Below are 22,239 nucleotides of genomic sequence, written 5' to 3' on the forward strand. Positions count from 1 at the left end.
CTGTGGATGGATGGGTTGGGGTGGAAGGGTGCGAGGACAGGGGTACAGATGGGGGTGTTGATGGGCGGGCTGTATGATAAGGTAGCGGACTTCCTGTAGGAGATGCTGTTGGTTTATTTGCTTGCCAGAAGTGACCTGCCTGGCTTCCTTATTGGTGGCTGGAATGTTTGCAGGTTGTGCCTGGACGCAGTGCAGCGAGGGGAGGACGTATTCCAATGCCATCATCTCTCCTAACTTGGAAACTAGCAAAATCATGCCGGTGCCTCAGACCACCCCCCTGGGGGACTGCACATCCGCCTGCTGCGACCTGTCCAGCTGCGACCTGGCTTGGTGGTTTGAGGGCCGCTGCTACCTGGTGAGCTGCCCGCACAAAGAGAGCTGCGAGCCCAAGAAGATGGGCTCCATCAGGTCTTACCTGACCTTTGTGCTCAGGCCCGCCCAGAGGCCCGCACCGCTGCTGGACTACGGGGAGGTGATGCTGAACAGGGGCGCCCTGTCGGGAATCTGGGGGGACTCACCTGAGGATATCAGAAAGGACCTGCCCTTCCTGGGCACGGATCGGGGCCTGGACATGTCTGAGTACTCGGATGACTACAGGGAGCTGGAGCAGAACCTCTTCCAGCCGCTCAGCAAGCAGGAGCCCCGGGAGAGCGCCGAGTTCACGGACTGGGGCTTGCTGCCCAGAGGTGAGGGAGGCTTCAACTCCTCTGCTGGAGACAGCCCCACAGCACCAGCGGACAAGCAGCCGGAGGACCCAGGGCTCCACAAGCTGAATGAGTCGGCCTGGACCCCGGCCCCGAAACCCTCTCCGGAGAGGTTGTTGCTTCCCTTGGTCACTGCCCCACCTCCAGGAGAAGTGGAGAGAGAGGCTTCTCAGCTCCACCGGCAAGCCGGCAACAGCTCTGGGAAAGAGGTGGGTGTGGCTGGTGTGTGTGTGAGACGGGAGGGGCTGAGTTCACCTTGGAGCCAGGCTCAGTGGTGAAGAGCCCGCCTGCCGATGCAGGAGGCGCCTCCCTGGATCAGGGAAGATCCCCTGGAGAAGGAAATGGCCACCCACTCCAGTAGTCTTCCCGGAAAATCCCCTGGACAGAGGAGCCTGACAGGCTACAGTCCATGGGGTCACCAAGAGTCGGACACGACTTAGCAACTAAGCAACAACAGCCTCATTAGGTGGAGGACACGAGAAGGTTATTCTTAAGGGCACCTGTTAAGGTATTGGCAAGAAAGATGGCTCTCAGAACCTTCCAGACCTAACATCTTGTTCCTCTTTTGGGGCCTCGTGACCAGACTGTTTAAAAGAGCAAATAGTTCTTTTGCCTTCACAAGTCAGCCACCTAGTGATGATTTAGCGCTTCTCCCTTGAGTTGCCTCTACTGGTATCTAAGATGAATGAGAGTTTTTTAAACGTTTCCAGAGCCAGCCCATATAATGCAGCATGTATAGACAGAGGCTTTGCAAATCTCTTGTGGTAGGTTTTGTAGGAGCAGAAAAAAATTTTTTCTTCTAAGTTTTTTTTTCTCCTGGTTAATAGGAGAAAAGCAAATTTACTTTTCATGTGTAGGAGACCCCAAAAAATATGAGACATGACCAAAGAAGGAAAGCTTTCTGTTTTTTGAACAAAGAAACAATAAATCTGTGAAGAATTGACAAGCCAAAGAGGAAGAGGTTTAGGCTTGGGGTAGTAAATTGGTGACAAAATATCTGTTAAAGATAAGTATCTGTTAAAGAATTAAGCTGAAGCATATTAATATTTTTAAGAGTTTGAACAAAAATGCATTCAGGGTCTTCCCTGATGGTCCACTGGCTAAGACTCCATGCTCCCGGTACAGAGGGACTGAGTTTGATCCCTGGTGAGGGAACTAGATCCCACATGCTGCAACTAAGAATTCGCATGCTGCAACTAAGACCCAGCATGGCCAAATAAATAAATTAAAATAAATATATTTTTTAAAATGCATTCAAATCAGGCAGCATCCATTATAGCAGATAGAAAGGAGTTCTGAGGAACTGTACAAAATGAAAGACATTTTTAGGCAGAAGGGAGTTGGAAACAAGAAAATTATACAAGGCAGGCAAGTGGGTTGATTATTGCAAGATTACTTTCCTTTAAGAGGCAGTGGGAGTTTATCAAGCAGATTATTTTAAGATTATTCCTGATTGACTGGTTTAAGCTTCCTGGGAGAGCTGAAACTGTAAATCATGCTTTGGGGACAAAATAAGCGACTCTATTTTGGGCCTGTTGTTTTAACTCAAGGTTTGTTTATTCAGCCTTCTCAGCCCTCAATTTCTTCTCTCTGGTGAAAAGGTTACCTTCTATCCTCCTGGTACAATGCTTTATTTTCCACTGAAATACAAATTTCCCCCTACAGTCACAGTTGAATTGTTTTGAGCTGCATTAAGTTGTAGATAATCCTTGAAAGGAAAGGTCCCTTTCCCGTGGAGATTTGTCTCTTGCTTTCAGGGGGACAGAAGAGGGGTCAGAGTGTTCTTTTTACACCGACAGTTTTCCAAGTACTTTTAATTCAAAATAATCAGTTTGCCGGAGTGTCTTATTTGGGGATGATGTATTCTCAACCCCCTGCAGTTTCTTCAAGACCCAACAGGTTCTGAGGTTGCTAGAAATTCACTAGTGACATGAATCGTTTGGATCGGGGGAGCGAGATACTAAGGAGAGGACATAACCTCTATGGACCTTTCCATGAAAAACACAGGTGAAAAGAATGGGGACCTTTAGGATAGAAGACGTACCGAGGCAGAGAGAAGGTTCAAGTGCTAAGAGCAGGAGCTCAGGGAGGCAGACTCAGAGGCTGCCCTGTGGGGAGAACATTTGAGAGTCCAGAGGCTGCTTGCTTGGGAAAGGTCAGGACTGGGTGAGATGCAGTGAGCGAGTTGATCAGGGGAAGCCAAATGCAGCTGGCAAGAGTGACTGGAGGACAGGTCGTGGGAGAATTTAGTGTATTTCAAGGTACAAGAGGGCGCATCAGAAGATAGAGGAACATAAACCAATTAAGACTTCTTTATTAAAAAAAAGAATGTTATTTAAGATATCAGTGCTTAGGTTAGAGTAAGTAAGGAAAGCTGGATTGAATTGACTGTGTATTATAATCTCAACCATTAAAAATTGCTAAACAGTCTTTTAAGTAGTGATATTATCAGAAGTGTTTTTTTTTTTTTTTCCGCTTTGGTGTATGTTTCTTTTCAAAGTCTCCGTATTTTTCTGTCTTTGTAATTGTCTTAAACACTTTAAGACTTTCCATTAAAAAATAAAGGATCACAGGTTAACTGTGTTCTTTTCCCCCACCAAGTATTAACACCTTTCACCTTCTTTTATGTGGCTAAGTGGACCACAGAAGTGAGTAGCTGTGTTTTCAATAAACCCCAGTGCCCCCTTCTCCAGTTAATGTTTGAGTTACAGCTTTTCTTGGATTTCACACTCCAACTCCACCTTTTGGTCCCCTGTCTTATTAGCCTGAGTTTTACTGACCTGGCTCTATCCAACCTTGTTTCCCCTCTGACAACTTATCCTTGTAATTGATCGCCTAGGTCTTAATGCCATCCCATGATCCCCCTCCAGCCAGCCTGGAGGTCAGCCCGGCCACTGTGGAGAAGAGCCCGGTTCTCACAGTCACCCCGTGGAGCAGAGAGCATAGCATTCCAACCCTTTCCACCAGCACCATCCCATCCGAGCAACCCAGATCTGCTCCTACTGCTCCCAGGCCAGGTAAGTTTAAAAACACACCTGGAAGAAATGTGCTGAAGACATGCTGTATTCATACTATATTCTATATTCACATACTATGAATGCCATAGTCATAGTAGCGACAGCTTTTAGTTAGCTCATTCCCTCTGGGTACGTTGTTAAGCATCTGTTGTTTGCCAGAAATATTGCTAGGTGCTGGGAATTAAAAAAATGAATAGATATTGTCTTTTCTCTCCATGAGTCTATGAGCTAGAGGACCAGTCTAACAGATAAATAGATGGTTTGATACAATATGGCAAGCAATATGGCAATACAGTATCTCATACAATATGCTGTGAGAGACTGCCATGGGAGCAAAGAGGAGGCTGAGGTATATAAACACCTGGAACTGAAAATTAGCTGAGTAGTTGGGCTGAAGATAAAGAGCTAGATGTCACTGGTGGAGAGGTGATCATTGAAGGCTGTCCAGGGAGAGTAGGGAGGTGAGCTGGGGAGAGGCCTGAGGGGTGGAACACTGGGGTTGCCCTGTGTTAGGAGCTGTTAGGAGCCTACGGAGCTGACCAGATGGTCATGGTTGAGAGGTAGGAGAGAGAGAAAGCAGACATGGACTGACGGAAGGAGAGAGGAGAGAGGGTTCCACGTTGGAAGCCGAGTGATGAGGGGGCTGTGTGTTACAGGAGGACTGAAAAACTCCCATTAGATTTAATACTCAAGAAGTTACTAGAGGCTTTTGTCATGCTTCCTTAGCCTTTCTGCAGGTGATCTCCTTTCAGGATTCCCCTCTCTTCTTTTGGGCTTCCCTGGTAGCTCAGTTGGTAAAGAATCTGCCTGCAATGCAGGAGACCTTGGTTTGATTCCTGGATCAGGAAGATCCCTTGGAGAAGGGATAGACTACCCACTCCAGTTTATTCTTGGGCTTCCCTGGTGGCTCAGCTGGTACAGAATCCGCCTGCAATGTGGGAGACCTGGGTTCGATCCTTGGGTTGGGAAGATCGCCTGGAGAAGGGAATGGCTACCCACTCCAGTATTCTGGCCTGGAGAATTCCATGGACTGTTTAGGGGTTTTAAAGAGTCGGACACGACTGAGCCATCTTCACTTTCACTCTCTTCTTTGCTTATTTACTTTGATCCTGAGCTTCAGGAGAGAGGAGGATAATGGTGGAGGAGAGGCTGGATAGTACTGTAATGAAAAGGAAGCTGGCCTGGGAATTAGCACCCTTGGGTTCTAATAGCATCTATTCCTAGAGAGCTTAGAGGATGAAATGAATTCATCATTTTAAAACCCTTGGCAGTGTTTAATCTGGTAAATAAGCGACTGTTGAGATGAATACATTTAAATTAGTTAAATATCTATTGCTAATGATCCACATAACCTTGGGCAACTCACATTGCCTTCCTAGGGCTCAGTTTCTAAAGTGAGGCGTTGGAACCAGTGTCCCTTCTTAGTTCAGAATTGCTAATCTTTCTTACAGAGTCAGTGACAGGGAAGAGGAGCCAGAGAGGGCCGTGAACCCTCTGTGGCTGGTCTAGGAAGGCACTCAAGGGACTGAATACAGACCAGGAGGAGAAAAGTGGATTTAAATGAGCCACGTGTCCCTCTAACATCTCCAAGTAGCTGGGACCTCTAGGGAGCACTCAGCTTTTTTTTTTTTTTTAATCTTTGCTTTTCTCTGTGTGATATCTTGACCTATCTCAATTGTGTTTTACAAGTGAGGCTGACGTCCTGTTGCGTCCAGTCAATTGAGTGTATCAATGTAATCTTGGCCATAGAGCAAGGAACCATTGTTCTGAATGCTGATTTAGTAAGAATGGATGTGTCTACTGCCTTTTTACCATTGAGGTTGCCTGGGTTTTCTCCTGGAAATGTTCTAAGAGCAAGGCCATTGCAGCAGTGCATGGGGTTACTATCAGAAGAACTGAGTGGTGTATGAATAATGATTCAGAAACACTTATGATCACACTCCCTCTTTTTATGACTAAAAATAGCACTTACCAGAGAGTCAAGCAAAGCTGGTAGCAAGAGAAAAAAATAGCCCCGATCCACAGTATCCCACCTGTCTCATACAACTCTTGTCACTGACAACCTTGCCCAGTCAGCCTGAAGCATTGTTTTCCCCACAGTGTCTACTCACATAGACAGTTTTAAACTGATGAGATCTACTCTGCAGCCTAATATGGGATACAGTTCAGTTACTAGCCAGAGGGGAAAAAGTATCCTTGATAGAGTCAGATGAAGAACTATTACAGAAATGTGTTATTTTATTTCATGGATACGAAAAGTCTCTTATAGAACAGTAATGCAGCATCATTAAGGTATGTGATGAAATGTACTATTTCTAATTAACTTTCAGTGAAACAACTCATGGTGTCTGCTGGCGAGAACCGAGTCATAACTTCCCCGGAAGATGAAGTTGAGCTGAAGGCTTCGGTTGTGCCAGCGCCACCTGCAGGTGAGGCTTTGACTTTCCTTTGGGACCAGTGGGCTCAGACTGTCATGTGGAGAGAGCCGGGTTCGAAGCCTGGGTCGGGAAGATCCCCTGGAGAAGGAAGTGGCAACCCAGTCCACTATTCTTGCCTGGAAAATCCCACGGATGGAGGAGGCTGGCAGCTACAGTCCATGGGGTCGCAAAGAGTCAGACATGACCGAGAGACTTCACTTTTCTTTCTTTCTGGGCTTCCCTGGTGGCTCAGACGATAAAAAAAAAAAATCTGCCTAGTATGCAGGAGACCCAGGTTCCATCCCTGGGTCCGGAAGATCCCCTGGAGAAGGGAATGCCTACCTACTCCAGTATTCTTGCCTGGAGAATTGCGTGGAGAAGTCCACGGGGTCGCAAAGAGTCGGAGACGACTAAGCGACTAACACACTGGGACCACTAGGGGGCACATTAGCTGGCGTGTCCTTAAGGAGTCTTTACTGGTTTGTTTTTTTTACAACTTGGATTCCTTTTCACAACCTGGAAATGTCACTCTTGAGGCTTTGATGATCATAAGCTTTAAAGTTTGTTGAAATGGTTTAAAACGGAGTAAGAGGATAGGAATTAAGTCCAGTGCATTTCCTTTAATTGGTCAGAATAAAAAGTCATGCAATTTCTTTTTTTTTTTTTTTAAGTTGAGAATTATGTCTTTTAAAAAATCCTTATCTATGTGTTTGGCTGCATTGCGTCTTAGTTTCAGCACACAGGATCTTTGTTGGGGTGCATGAACTCTTAAGCTGTTGCTCATGGACTCCAGAATGTGCAGGCTCAGTCGTTGCAGGGCTTCGGCTTAGTTTCTCAGCGGCATGTGGGGCCTTAGTTCACTGACCAGCTATCGAACCCACGTCCCCTGCATTGCAAGGCAGACTCTTAATTACTGGACCACCAGTGAAGTCCCAAGTCCTACATTTCCAATGATGCAATACAGGGTGGTATCTTAGACCAGGAGAGGTTCCCACATACTTGCTTTTGACTTGTAATAAGATAAGGCAATGGCAACCCACTCCAGTACGCTTGCCTGGAAAATCCCATGGATAGAGGAGCCTGGTAGGCTACAGTCCATGGGATCGCAAAGAGTCCAACAGGACTGAGCAACTTCACTTTCACTTTCACTTTTCAAGAGGGCTTCACAGGTGGCGCTAGTGGTTAAGAACCCGCCTGCCAGTTCAGGAGACACAAGAGACACAGGTTCAATCCCTGAGTTAGGAAGATCTCCTGGAGAAGGGAATGGCACCCCACTCCAGTATGGTTGCCTGAAGAATCCCATGGACAGAGGAGCCTGCCAGGCTACAGTCCATAGAGTCGGACATGACTGAAGCAGCTTAGAATGCACAACCCACGGAACCTGGAATAATTCTCCTGTCAGGTGAGGGAGGTAGCGTGTGCACAAAGGTTTGTTGCAGACATTGTAGTGATGACAGGTGTTCAAAAAAGTGTTGTTTAAAATGCTCTTTCTCCTGCTGGCCCAGCACTCTGCTATTCAGCAAACATTTGGCCTTGTGACCTGACAAATACATTCTTTCTCAAAATATATTCATTCCTCTGCTGCTTGAATAGTTCTCATTCCGGTTAGTTCCTTTATTTATTTCTCTCTGTCACACATGGATCAAAATTTAGGCATAAATGGTGATACTTGGAATTTGTAATTGATTCCTTTCAGCTGAAGTACCTCATGCCTTAATGACTAGCATCACAAAGTAGAAGATAGGTTTGTCGTAACATACAGAGGTTTAATCTGTTCTTATGTCCTTATATAAACCCCTACAACAGACGGATTAAAATCTTCTTGCTTTTTATTAAAAGGAGAAAAAAGGAGAAAAAAATCCATAGCACAGTGGATTATATTATGTTAAAATTTATATTGTATAGTCAGGTGTAGCAGTCCGGAAGGAAAGTCATCAAGTGCAAACAATGAAATTAGGGCCCTTTAAAAAAAAAAAAAACTTTCTATATTTTCTCAATTTTTATAAGTTATGTGTTCTTATAATAAAAAAGAAATTTTACATTCAAAAGATACATAAACCTTATTATTCCTTTCTTGGATGATAGTTGAAAGTTGGGTTCAACATACCTAAATTAATTTCTGCTAGTAGATTGAAGACTCTCACTTTCTTTCCTCTGCCCAGATTATAGTGACTTTTAAGAATTTATAACTACTCATACTTCTCTTTGGCTCTCAGAAACAACTTACAGCTATGAATGGAGTTTAATAAGCCACCCTGAAGACTACCAAGGAGAAATAAAACAAAGACACACGCAGGCTCTTAATGTCTCTCAAGTAAGTAACTGGTGACTGGTTGTAATTGACAGCGTACCTAAAAATTCAGGTGTCTCCTTAGTTGTTGAACCAAGAAGTCTCTGTTATGGTTAAGATTAAAAGGAGAGCTATGGACAGAGGAGCCTGGTGGGCCACAGTCCCTGAGGCCACAGAGAGTTGGACGTGACTGAGCAACTGAGCATACACATTAATGAATTATATTTCATGCATGTAGGTAGATAGGCAAGTGTGAATAAAGGGGCTTTCAGGAAATTTTTCTTCATTTGACTTACTTGGCGTATCAGTCTGGGGAAGAAGGCTGGTTGCCCAGGCTGATGTGGGTCTCTGTAGTGAGGTTAAAGCCTGTATTCCAACCTTTGCCCCTTTTGCAGTGTCCGAGACACTCTCGTCATCTCTGATTCTTAGGCACATTTTTAGGACTGCCAAAAATTCATTCCAGTCCACAAATGGTTTGCCTACCAAATATTGCTCCAAGATGTAAGCCGTCACAGGAGGAAACATGTCCTCGTTTTAAATGGCCGTAGGTGATTATGTTGTCTTCATTTCTGAGACCACACAGTTACTGGTTGCAACACAAGTTAGCATCACCATCCCTTTATCACCGAGCGCTGTTTCTCAAAGTCTGGCATCCGGGCCACGTTCAGCTGACCCACCAAACCTACTTGGTAAAAATGCGGGGTTCCCATACGTACAAGTTTGCGAATGGCCACCCTTGGATTGTCCATCTCACATATGCCTCGGTAAGGCCTGTGAACGTCTGTAATGAAGCTGAAGTCCTTCCCAGATGATCATCACTGTTTTAGAGTACAGGCTTCAGATGTGGCAGTGTGTGCCCAGGTCCCAAGCCAGTTCTCTGCGCTGACTTCAGGAGAACAGCTTCTGGAATATTTAAGGATCTTCCAGGCAGTGGACCCATCCTGTTGTTTGCACATTTACTGGTGTAACTTTTCTTTATCTTGCAGTTGTCAGTAGGATGTTATGCCTTCAAAGTAGCAGTTTCTGGTGAAAATGCGTTTGGAGAGGGATTTGTAAATGTCACCGTGAAGCCAGGTAAGCTTGTGGAAGAGACTAGCCTCCCGTGGTATAGGTCCACCTCGCCTTTTGGTGCCTGATCCACACAGTAATATATTATTTAGTTTTACACTGGACACCATTGTAGAGACCATGCAAAGATGACATGGGTTTTTTTTTTCCTTTCTGCTTTCTTAGTATAGTTCTTAGTACTCACTTGACACTGTTGTGCAGGGTTGCAAGGTTATTGCTTTCTCTTAAGTGTTAGTCGTTAAGTCTTATCCGACTCTGCGACCCCATGGACTGTAGTCCACCAGGCTCCTCTGTCCATGGGATTCTCCAGGCAAGAATCCCAGAGTGGGTTGCCATTCCCTTCTCCAGGGGATCTTCCCCACCCAGGGGTCGAACCTGGGTCTCCTGCAGTGTCGGCAGATTCCTTACCATCTGAGACACCAGGGAAGCCTCAAGTCAGTGGCAAATGGTCTGCGCCTCAGCCTCCTCCATCTGACACTCTTCTATCTCGGTTCCCTGTGACTCAGCTTGACCTTAGGTGAAGGAGCTTTTCAGATTCACTTAACTGAGCGCCTCCAGGGCCAAGGAAAATGCATGCCATGGGCTTTCAAGCCCCCTGGTCCTTTCAGGCCACCACTAGCCCATAGGTCAGGGCACTTGTGTGAGTTGGAAACAGTGGCCCTTTGTCAGGGTGGGCGCAGCTCTGGCTCCGTGCATGGAGCGTGGTGTGGTCTTGAACCTCCTCCATCCCCTCCACTGGACCTACGGGAGGTGGTCCAACTGGGTGCCAACCCCCCCTCCAGCCTCTACCTCAGGGGTGATGAGGGAGCTTCAGTCAAAGATTGAAGATCCAGTTAATCATAGGAGCTGGAACCACACTCCAGGGCTCCCCTTCTGCAGTTGCTGCTCAAACTCTGTCACCAACCCCTTGGTTGTTATTATTACATGTGTTCATTGAGCCTGGGGTTTTTGTACAAAAATCTAAACCCGCAGACATGCTCCTAAAATGTACGGAAACATCCCAAAACATTAACACGCACTCTGCACATTCAAGGCCTGTAGGATAAACACCGTCTGGACGGAATATCGATGACCAGTGTGTTTGAAGGTCAGATGGTTTATTTCGGTGCTGGTGTGCACAGAACACAACTTGACTCAGTCCGTGTCGTTTTTTCCGTCTCGCAGCCGGAAGAGTCAACCTGCCTCCCACGGCAATCGCTTCTCCCGAGAGACAGGAGATTTCCCTGCCATTGACGTCGGCTCTCATCGATGGCAGCCGTGAGTACCCTGCCTCAAGTTGGGGGTTTTGCCCCACGAACCATGAGATGTAATGGGAGCTCTCTGTTGAAGCTGAGGACTTACGGGCTAACTCATCGATAGATGGGCATCTGTCTATATATCCAAGTCCTTCAGCTCCTTGACCACAACTTCTCTGCCTTGGGCTGAATTTCCCTTCAGTTATGTCTCATTTGTTTGTGAGAAAAGTCCTTTAGGGCCTAGCTATTGCATCGGAATTAAAGCAACTAGGAAAGACTCTCCTTTCGATGCAGTCTATGTGATGAACCTTTGGAAAGTCACTTTTAACAGATGGTAGAAGGGGTGTCCTTAGTGAGGGCGGGTAGAGTTTTGTTCATTTAATTCAGGGTTCATTCCTTCAATTAGAGTGGATGTGGAAGGGGCCCGAGTGTAACTTCATGGGTCCAGGCAAATGAGAATAGATGAAAGCATATCCTGTGTTTGACACTATATTCAAACTATGTTCAGCAGTGTCAGTGTCACTGGTATTTGCATTTATGTCCATCAAATCACAAAGCTAATACCAGATCCGGTGAGTGAAGAATTCTTGCCTTGGTTCCTAGGAGAAGAGTACCTGTCAGTCACTGGTGCTGCTCCTTTCGGAAGGTCTGCACAGATACAGAAATGTATGCAAATCACATTGACACAGTCTCTTGCATCTATTCCAATATCAATGTCTATATTGCCCCCTTAGCAACATGAAAATAAAGCATATTTTAAATGAAAATATTTATGAGAAAATGCATTATGTCTTGATTCCTCTAATTCAATGTAGCTTGGTTACAGGAAACTGTTCAGGATTATTAATCTGTCACATAAAGGTTTCTTTCCTTGAATGAATGAGATGAAACTGGCTCCCTTCTAGGTCTAAATTACTGTTATTCTGCACAGTACATTTTGTTTACTCTCTTTAGAAGTAAGAGGTGGGAGGTTTTCATGTAGGGTACAGTCTTTCTCTGGATTTACACTTAATGATTAGGGTGGTAAAAGGTGTTTTGTAATTATATAGAAGCACCTCTCAATTCTTTATGAATCTGTCACTCAGATATTTACTTAAATTATCAGTAAGATATCATGTGCTGTAGTTAAAGTGAGTTAAAAAAAAAAAAAGCAATAGTGCCTGCCACTGTGCCATTTAAATTCACAACTGAGTGGAAACACCCTGACTCAAATCTGGTGGAAATCTGGGAGAAAAATCATGATGATAATTTAGGGAGAAGAAGAAATCTCCCTTTTAACACATAATATATGGCCATTGAAATCTTTGCAATTAAATAATTTCAAATGAATATGCATTGAAACACCCAATGATATTAATCATGAAATTGATGTTTTAATATCCTTGTATTTAATTCTAGTTTTCATTTATTTTTCAATCTTTCTAGAAAGTACAGATGACACTAAGATAGTGAGTTATCACTGGGAAGAAGTTAATGGGCCCTTCCGAGAAGAGAAGACCTCAGCTGATTCCCCCGTCTTACATCTGTCTAACCTTGTTCCTGGAAACTATACTTTCAGGCAAGTGGCTTCAGCTTCCATCACTGATCATTTGACTCTTTCCTTGAATTGATGCATCTTTTCATTTTCATCAGGAGACAGAGCAGATTTGGTTTTGTCGGGGGTTTTGGTTGACAGCCACTTTATACTCTGATCAATAATATAAACTACAAGTGTCTGTGTATGGGAAACCTTTGGATTTGGTTGTCAGCAACAGTATGGGATGGCACCTATTTTGCTGTGTTGAGAAACATGAAAGAAAGTTTCTATCTTCTGAGTCAATGTGGGGCAGAGTTATGTGATTTATCTATTTCTTTATCTTTTTTATAACTTTTTAAGGTATAGCTGGAGTATAATAAACTGCACATATTTAAGGTATAAAATTTGATGAGTTTTGACACATGTATATACCTGTTGCACCATTGTCAGAATCGAGATAATAAACATTTCCATCATCCCCAGGGTTTTCTCATGCCCCTTGGCAATCCCTTCCTCCTTCCATTCCTGTCTCTGGGCAACCACTGGCTTGCTCTCTGCCACTTCAAATTATCCCAAACTTTCTAGAATTTCATATAAATGGAATTGTACAGTATATGCTCCGTTTTGCTTAGTTTCTTTCACTCAGCAAATGATTTTGATATTCATCCATGCTGTTGTCTCTGGCAACAGCATATTCTATTTAATTACTGAGTACTATTCCAATGTATGGATATATATACCACAATTTACTTATCCTTTCATCGAGTATGGACTCTGGGGTTTTTAACTTTGAGCTGTTATAAATAAAGCTGCCATGAACATTTGCATACAAGTCTTTTGTGGACATATATTTTCATTTTTCTGGGGTAAATACCCACCAATGGAAGAATTAGGTCCTGTGTTGAGTTTGTTCAGCATTTTAAGAAATTTCCAAGCTCTTTCCCAAAGTGGGTATATTATTTTATATTCCCACCCATAGTGTATGAAGTTTTCAACCTCCACATCCTTACCAATACTTGATGTAATCATTCTTTTTAATTTTATCTACTTTGATGGATGGTGATATCTCATTATGGTATTAATTTGCATTTTCCGGATAACTAATGACATTAAGCATATTGTAGGTGTTTATTGGCCGTTCATGTAGCTTCATTTGTGAAGCTCCATTCAGATCTTTATCCTGTTTTAAAAATTACATTGTTTGTCTTATTTAGTTGTAAAATTTTTGTACATTCTGTTGTAAGATTTTTATACATTCTGAAACAAGTTCTTTATTTTATATACATGTTATAGATATTTCCTCCCAGTATATGAAGTTTTGTTCTCTTAATGGTACCTTTTAAAGGGCAAGGTTTTAAATTTTGATTGTCTAATTTATCAGTTTTTTTCTTTTATGTTTCATGCTTTTTGTGTTCTATCTAGGTAGCTTTTGTTTATTCCCCAAATTGCAAAGATCCTGGTGTCTTTCTTTAAGTTTTTGTATTTCTGGGTTTTATATTAGATCTGTGATCTATTTTGAGTTAGATTTATGTATTGTGTGAGATTTTTGAATGTTAAGTCGACCTTACATTCATGGAGTAAGCCCTATTTGATCATGATATTCTTTTTATATAGCATGGGCTTCAACTTGATAATATTTTTGTAAATATTTTTATGTCTGTCCTCATGAAAGATTTGGTTTATGCTTTCTTCTGTCTTTCTCTCCCTCTGCATTTGTCTTTGTTAAGGTTTGGTGTGAGGATTATACTGGCCAAATAAAACAAGTTCGTTTCCTTTATTTTCTGAATTATTTATGAATAACTGGTGGTATTTCATTCTTGAATGTTTGATAGAATTAATCAGTAAGATCATGTGGGCCTGGAATTTTCTTTTTGGGAAAGTTTTGATAATAAATTTGATTGCTTTAATAGATGCAAGTCTATTTAGATTTTCTGTTTTTTACTTTTTCTTTTTTTAAGTTTTATATTAGAATATAGTTGATTAACAATGATGTGTAATGTATATGTTTTTTCCTTGTGTCAGTTTTTAGTAAATTGTATTTTTCAAGAAGTTTGTGCATTCCTAATAAAGCATCATATTTTTTGGAATTAAGTTGCTCATAATATCTTCATATTATCCTTTCAAGTCTGTAGGATCTGTGATGATAACCCCTTTTTCACTTCCAATATTGGCAATTTATGTTCTCTTTTTCTCTCAGTTGGTTTAATTAAGGGGTTTGTTAATTTTATTTGTATTCTCATAGAACCTAACTAGAACTGCTTTAATCTATTTGCTTGTTTTCTAATTTGTTCTTTTCTGTTCTTATCTTTACTGTTTACTTACTTTTATTTACTTTTGATTTACTTTGTTCTTTTTCTTCTACTAATGACTTCTTGGAGTAGAATCTTGGGTCATTTTCGAGTCATTTCTTTAAGGACTCAGAATGTATCCTGACTAAGCTTGGTTGTGGAGGAAGGATCTTAGGTGTTTGGTTTCCTGTCAGAGTGAGAACTGGACTTTGGATCTTGGTTGCATGGGATGTGTGGGCTAGAGGCCCAGAACACCTGGGGCCCCTGTAAGTTCCTTACCTACAAATATGTAGGTATAACTTTCCAGAGCTTCATGCTCATAGTCCTGTTTATACCAGTAGAACATGCACTGCTGCTCTGAATTAACATCTTTATTCCAGAAGGATGAAGTGACCTTATTTCACTGATGCAGTTGCCACATCACCAGTGAGTTTCGTACAGGAGGGTCAATGCAGCTCTCTCTCTGTTGTTTGTGTGGATTGAGTATCATTTGTATTTGAAAGTGCTTACTCCTCAAATGGCTTTGCAAGGAGTGTCCTGCAAACACTTAATGCTGAGTCCTCTAGGAAAGAATGAGAAAATCAAAAGGCTTTGTAACTGAAACTTCGTGAGTGATTTTCTGCCTCTACATGTTCAGGCCTGAGGGCAGGACTTAAAGCTGATACGTTCTGAGTCTCAGGTAATAGAGAGAGGCTTCTGTGTTGGTCAGGGTTGGTTTCTTCATCCAGCATCTCGAAGGATCGTGAGAAATCCACGTAAAAGAAAACCCTATCATGTGACTATATTGCTAGCTAAAAATAAAGTAAATCAGCAGCAAAAAATATATCCTCGGGTCTCTTCTTTCCTCAGCTTCATCCTCAAGTTTCTGCTCTGAGTTGTTCGGAGTAATATACATAGGCAGACTCAGTTGACCACTTGCCTTAAAATTTGGCATATTCGTGCAGTATAATAGACTCCTGTCCTTTTACTAGATTGACTGTTACAGACTCAGATGGAGCCACTAACTCTACAACGGCAACCCTAATAATCAACAGCGCTACGGACTACCCTCCAGTCGCCAATGCAGGACCAAATCAGACCATAACTTTGCCCCAAAACTCCATCACTTTGAATGGAAACCAGAGCAGTGATGATCACCAGATCGTCCTCTATGAGTGGTCCCTGGTGCCTGGGAGGGAGAGCAAAGAAGTGGCTATGCAGGTGAGTTCTCCATCCTGCCTTCAGACTTTTATTTGTCTAGCTATCTGTTCATCTGTCTCTCAGTCTATCCATCTTTCTTTTTTCTTTCTGTCCATCCATCCATCCATCCATCTAAAATATTGGTACAAGGGGGAAACTAAATTCAGAAAATATGTTTTATGAAGTTGCCTGTTATAACTATTAGAAGAGTAGCTAAACTCACAAATTTTCTAAATTTATGTCACTTTCCCTCACTCACTGTATGTAAGCCCAGAATAGCAACTAAGCAGGCCCTAGTTGAAATGTCGACCTTGAATGTTAAAAACTTGACCTTGAGGTTAGTTTGGGAAAAGGCTGACCCAACATTTGCCACAGAAATATTATTTTAGTACATATTAGGATAAACATTAGAAATAATCTAATCTAAACCTCATTATCAGAAAATTCTTGTGTATTTTGTTCCTCCTATTTTTAGAAATTGCATGTTATCGTCTCCAGATCCAGTGGTCTCTTGTTGAGATCTCTTTGTATTTACCTTTTGATTGGTTCAAATCTCTAATATATCTGTCTATAATAACCTTGAAATGTTGCTGTATTTGTATGCATGTGTGTGAGCTGCTTACTTATTCTTCTTTTGGTGATGGCCAGAGCTGTTGGTTTTTGTTGCTAACCAGCTTGGTACCTTTGAAATTATGTTATTATTTAAAAGTTTAATGGAAAAAAGATAGTACCTTACATTGCCCCCTTCCTCTTCTCCTTCAAACACGGTCTCACCAGTCCAAGACAAATTTCTCGTTAGTGTTTGTGATGAAGTCAGACAGTCTGTGAAGACTGACCTACTTTACTTTCTGATCTTTCTGGAAAGAGCTTTGTGATCACGATGAATTAAGAATGACCCGATTGGATGCATGGAACTTGAAGGAGCTGTGAGTCCTCTGGATATCCTTAGAGAGCACGTGATATAGTGTTCATCTCTACATGAGAGTTGTGGCAAGTGCTGTTTGCAGCTGTTGGGTTAAGAATTCGGATTCAGAGGAGTTTGGATACAAACAAGAAGATGGACTATTTTGTATTTTTTTCAGTTAAAAAAATATTTCAAAATTTCTTTCCCTTAATTTCTGAGAATGATGTGCCCAGAGCTAATGCAGCAGTGCATCCCTGTCTGCGGGACCTGGATCCAGAAGAGGTCACGTGTGCCGGACTGCAGGGCTAAGCTCGTTGCCCTGTGCGCCTGCCCACTTGCTGGAAATACTCTCAGATTCGCCCCAGTAACCATGCTGCTGCCTTGTGGTTGATTGATGACGGTGTCGAAAGGAGTGATGCTTTTTATGAACTGGGACCATCACAAAGATAAGCTCTTAAACCAGACTCTTGTATGCTTAGACTAAAAATTCTCAGTGAATCTGTCTGCTCAGTTCCCATTTGCTGCGAGTTTCCTTTTCACTGTGTGCATAGTGTCCCTGTAACCATGTTAATTTTGAGGCATGTACTGGAAATTATACTTTCTCTAAGAGCTTTTCAGAAAAAAAAAAAAAAAAACTTTGCTCTATTGAGTCCAAATAGGGGAAAGCCCTTTTTTAAGATATTAAAAGAATGCATTTCAAATTTCAGCAACTCCCCTTGTGATAACACACTTGATTTTCTATTCTTTTTAAAAAAATTTTTCCTTTAAAACTAAAAGAGAAACATAAACAGAGAAATTTATCTATAGACAATCTTAGGATCTGTGAAAGTAAATACGTTATGATAGGACTTAACTTAAAAAATCCTTTCCAGGATGCCATGAACTTTAAGCATAGGCAAAAACTGGAAATATTCCCAAACAACACAGCAGCAAAAATAACCAAAGGGGTATTAACCTGAAGGCAACAAGGTTAAACTACTGTATACTCACTGAAAAAAATGCCTTATTGAAAAGTTTTGTTGTCCCAGCATTTAAAAAATTTATTTTACATCAAGGACCTATTGGGCTTCCCTGGTGGCTCAGATGGTAAAAAATCTGCCAGCAGTGTAGGAGACCCAGGTTCAATCCCTGGGTCAGGAAGATCCCCTGGAGAGAGCAAGGCAAGCCATTCCAGTATTCTTGCTGGGAGAATTCTATGGACAGAGAAGCCTGGCAGGATATAGTCCAAGGGTAAACTACTGTATACTCAACTGAAAAAAAAATGCCTTATTGAAAAGTGTTGTTGTCCCAGCATTTAAAAAAGTTATTTTACATCAAGGACCAGCTGTATAGTGCAGTGAACTATAATCAGTATCTTGTAATACACTATAATGGAGAAGAATCTGGAAAAGAATATGTGTATGTGTAACTGTTTCACCTGAAACATTGTAAATCAACTATACATCAATAAAAATTAAAAAGAAAGAATGCATGCACAAAAAGAAAAATTCAAGAGATGATAAGCAATAACAAAAAGTTATTTTTGATCATGATTTATTTCCTGTGGTTAAAAAAACTCAAATTCTGATAAAGCCAAAACACGTCTTAACCTCAGCCAAGTCCCTTTATATGAGATAATTACTTTGATGAGTTTAACCTGTGTATGCCCAGAATCTTTCTCTGTGTTTGTATGTGTATAAAGTACACATGTTTGTATGTGTATAAAGTTTGTATGTGTATAATAGTATCCAGCACACTGTAGCCTTTGTTGCGCAGTTTTCTTTGATTCATATTATGTCTTTAATATCTTTCCACTTTTTAATGTGTACATATACTTCATTCTTTTAAACCTCTTTCTTTTCAGCTAGCATTCCATAGTGTATCATGGTGGGCTTGGCCATTTCTCTTTTGATGATCGTCTGGATTGTTCCCTTTTCTTTTTTTTTCCATAGGCAATGTCTTAGCATCCGTGGGCGAGTCTCCATTATTACACACGTGGTCTTTCTACAGCAGATACTCAGCAGAAATGCTGGGTTGAAGAGTGTGTACTTTTTTTTTTTTTTTTTTGAGTGTGTACTTTTAACATTTGAATGGATGCTGCCATATTGACTTCCAAAAAGGCTATATTAATTTATATTCTTTAAACAGTGTCTGAGGATATACTGTGGGCTTTAGATCCCATTTTCCTGGGACATGTATATATTTTTTAAAAGCAGGCTCTCCACATTTAGTAAAATCACTATTTTTTCATTCTGTCATGCTAATTACTTGTGCTTCTTTAATATTATTTTTTCTTTTTCATTTTTGTATTTGCTATGACTTAGGGAGTAGAGACCCCATACCTTCATTTGTCTGCTATGGAGGAAGGAGATTATACGTTTCAGCTGATGGTAACAGATTCTTCGAGGCAACAGTCCACGGCTGTGGTCACCGTGACTGTCCAGCCTGGTAGGTGAAATAGGAAAGGAATTTAGCCCCAGAGATTAAAACAGAAATGACATCTTGGATTCTGGGCTTCAGACCAGCCAAATTTGGTGCGAATTCTCTTAAGTCTTTGAACTGTCAAGAAATTGACTACAGTTCCACTTCATGACTTTTGAGGTCTCTTCAAGAAACCAGAAGTGTACATATTACAGTACAGTATTTCTTGCTTTCTGTCATCCCAGTCATATTTAATTGGAATATTTAAATATGGGTCAGCTGAGAGACTGCATGTGTCTCCCCAGGATTCCCAAAGGACAGGGCACACTCTAGTAGCCACCTGATCCGAATATGAGTAATTTGCTTAAATCAAGAAATCAGAGGATGGCAGACTTCATGCAAAGAGATGTTACTTCTTCACACCATTTCTATAATTCTAGAAAACAACAGGCCTCCGGTGGCTGTGGCCGGCCCAGATAAGGAGCTGATCCTCCCCGTGGAAAGCACCACCCTGGACGGGAGCAGGAGCAGCGATGACCATGGCATTGTCTTCTACCACTGGGAGCGTGTCAGGTAGCCCGCCCATCCCATCACCGAGCGCGGGGTTCACACCCTGGCTTAGTGCTAACATTACCTGTTCTCTGGAGGATCCAGATTAAACAGTCAACTTGAGATTGTTGAGGAGTCAGGATTTAAGCTCGTTTCTAGAAGTGGAGGGGCACCATCGTTTAAATTCTCCATCAGGCGTGGATGGACAAGATGGGCATTTCTTGACAGTAGAGGGTAGGTGGCCAGGGCAGTCTCCAGGTGAGGTGAGCTTCATGACAGAGGAGGTCAGGAGAACCTGGGTGGGGCATCTTCATGAGAGGCCCCCCCCCATCTACACACTCTCAAACCACTTGCAGTGACTATAAACAGCAGAAGTGCAGAGTTCAACGGGATTCCTGTGTCCTCAGACATTTTTTTGTACTTCACATGCTTAATCTTGTGGAATGCTAGATCAGTTCTTAAGAGGTAAATACTATTATTCCCATTTTAAAGGTAAAGCAACTGAGGCTTGCAGAGATGAGTGAGATCACAGGGTTTAGAGTTGTCCAGATAGAACAAGAGCTGGGACTCAACCTGGGCCTTCCTAACTACAGAGCCCACAGTCTTCACAACTCCACTGTAATTCCTCTCTTAAATCAGTTATCTGGCTTGTTCCCTCCTCTTCCGTATTCTCCTGAAAGATAGCTGGGGATTTCAGCAGAGTTTATTCAAAGAAGAAATAGCAGAGGGAATTCCCTGCCCATCCACTGGTTGAGACTGTGCACTTCCACTGCAGGGGACGCAGGTTTGATCCCTGCTCGGGGAACTAAGATCCTGCATGCCACACAGTACGGCCAAAATAAAAAAAAGTGAAAGAAGTAGGAGTAGTTTCTAAGGCTCCATTTTCTAAAAACAGATCATTTCACTGACAGCTCAATTTAAACAAACAAACAAACAAACAAGAACTCCAAAATCCTCTTCCCAGGAATCCAGCAACCTTTGCCTGAAATAGGATTTAGCTTGTGACTCTTACACAGAACTCCAGCATCTAAATGAATAAAAAGTTATCTTAGAATTCTCTGCTGCTGCTGCTAAGTCACGTCAGTCGTGTCCGACTCTGTGCAACCCCATAGACGTCAGCCCACCAGGCTCCCATCCCTGGGATTCTCCAGGCAAGGACACTGGAGTAGGTTGCCATTTCCTTCTCCAGTGCATGAAAGTGAAAAGTGAAAGTGAAGTCGCTCAGTCGTGTCCGACTCTTTCGGCACCATGGACTGCAGCCTACCAGGCTCCTCCGTCCATGGGACTCTCCAGGCAAGAGTACTGGAGTGGGGTGCCATTGCCTTCTCCATAGAATTCTCTAGATGGTATATATTATTGCCATAAAAAGAACCATTTATAACAAACACCATGCCTCCCGTCCTCAGACTCCCATATGCTGTGCCCATTGTTAATGACTGTCGTGTTTCATAGAGGCCCCAGCGCAGTGGAGATGGAAAACTTCGACAAAGCTATAGCCACAGTAAGCGGTCTTCAGGTGGGTACCTACCACTTCCGTTTAACAGTGAAAGACCAGCAGGGATTGAGCAGCACGACCACCCTCACCGTGGCCGTGAAGAAGGGTGAGTCAGGGCAGAGGGCGGGTGGATCCGCTGGCGGAGGGGGCTGGGCGCCTTCTACTTGATTTCACAGACCCTTAGCCACATGGGTATCTGGAAATGCTGGTGTTAGCTTATTGGTTCATAGCAGATGCTAAACTCTGGTTGGCCAAGCAAAGTTCATTCCTTTTCCGTCCACGTTAGCTGTTTTCCCGCCTCCCTGCAAGGACATGTCCGCCTCCCTGCAAGGACATAGCATTCCCTTTTGTTTGTGGAGCGCACCTCCTGATGGCTTCACTCTTCCGTGACTACTGGCAACTGCAGCCCAGGGTCCCAGTGGCCTCATGGTGCTTTCTGTCTTCCTTGGAAATCTAAGTGCAGAGATGGTTTCAAGCTCCATGAAACCATGACTATGAAATGTGTGTTCCAGTCTTACACCATCTTGCTTTAGGTACTTGTCTCTTTGGCTTTTCCATTTGACCGTGAGTGGCTGAAGACCTTTATCATAGGTATTTGTCTCTTCCATGTGGCACAGTGCTAGACTCACAGCAAATCATCAATGTTGGTTCCTTCAGTAAATGAGTGAAGGAAAGAATGATTATGATGTATTGAAGCTCAGAAATGTAAAAGAGCATGGCTGGACGGGAAAACCCAGTTGGATATTAGGGACAAGCAAGAGTGTCAGAACACTGGGGAGGGTGGCCAAGCCTCAGGCTCAGCCATAAAGGAGTGTGTATGTTGTGTTGTGCTGGGTAGTTTGGACTTTATTGTGCATTTGGGAGAGGCTGAAGCAATTTTCTCAGCACAGTGACATCAATTTGAGTTTTTTTTCCAAATGTTTTATTGTGTAAGTTTTCAACCATATATATGAGTAGAGAGAATAGCCCTAATGGACCATCATACACCCATCACCCAGCTTCAACAGTTAACAACATTTTCCCCTTCTTTTTTTTTTTTTTTTTCATTTTACCCTTCTTATTTCATCTATCAGTTCATATTTTCTTTGATCCTGGTTGAAGCAGTTTGAGGCAAACCCTAGCATTATGCCATTTTTACCTGAAAAATTTGGATTTTTAAAAAGATAATGCTTGTGGA

General features: G+C 42.4%; 1 protein-coding gene across 4 annotated transcripts in view; it reads left to right on the plus strand.

The window, feature by feature from the left end:
• KIAA0319 (KIAA0319 ortholog) overlaps positions 1 to 22,239 on the plus strand; it is a 71,251-nt gene that overhangs the window by 32,513 nt on the left and 16,499 nt on the right. For all 4 annotated transcript variants that reach the window (XM_043908383.1, XM_043908382.1, XM_043908385.1 and 1 more), the window contains 11 exons: positions 174 to 913; positions 3,544 to 3,721; positions 6,052 to 6,150; positions 8,355 to 8,452; positions 9,415 to 9,502; positions 10,661 to 10,753; positions 12,157 to 12,289; positions 15,507 to 15,735; positions 18,922 to 19,045; positions 19,459 to 19,591; positions 21,020 to 21,168. In XM_043908383.1, the coding sequence (XP_043764318.1) occupies positions 174 to 913; positions 3,544 to 3,721; positions 6,052 to 6,150; positions 8,355 to 8,452; positions 9,415 to 9,502; positions 10,661 to 10,753; positions 12,157 to 12,289; positions 15,507 to 15,735; positions 18,922 to 19,045; positions 19,459 to 19,591; positions 21,020 to 21,168 (2,064 nt within the window). The remainder of the gene's footprint in view (positions 1 to 173; positions 914 to 3,543; positions 3,722 to 6,051; positions 6,151 to 8,354; positions 8,453 to 9,414; positions 9,503 to 10,660; positions 10,754 to 12,156; positions 12,290 to 15,506; positions 15,736 to 18,921; positions 19,046 to 19,458; positions 19,592 to 21,019; positions 21,169 to 22,239) is intronic.

Source organism: Cervus elaphus, chromosome 7, assembly GCF_910594005.1.
Source record: "Cervus elaphus chromosome 7, mCerEla1.1, whole genome shotgun sequence".
In the NCBI taxonomy this organism is placed as follows: Eukaryota; Metazoa; Chordata; class Mammalia; order Artiodactyla; family Cervidae; genus Cervus; species Cervus elaphus.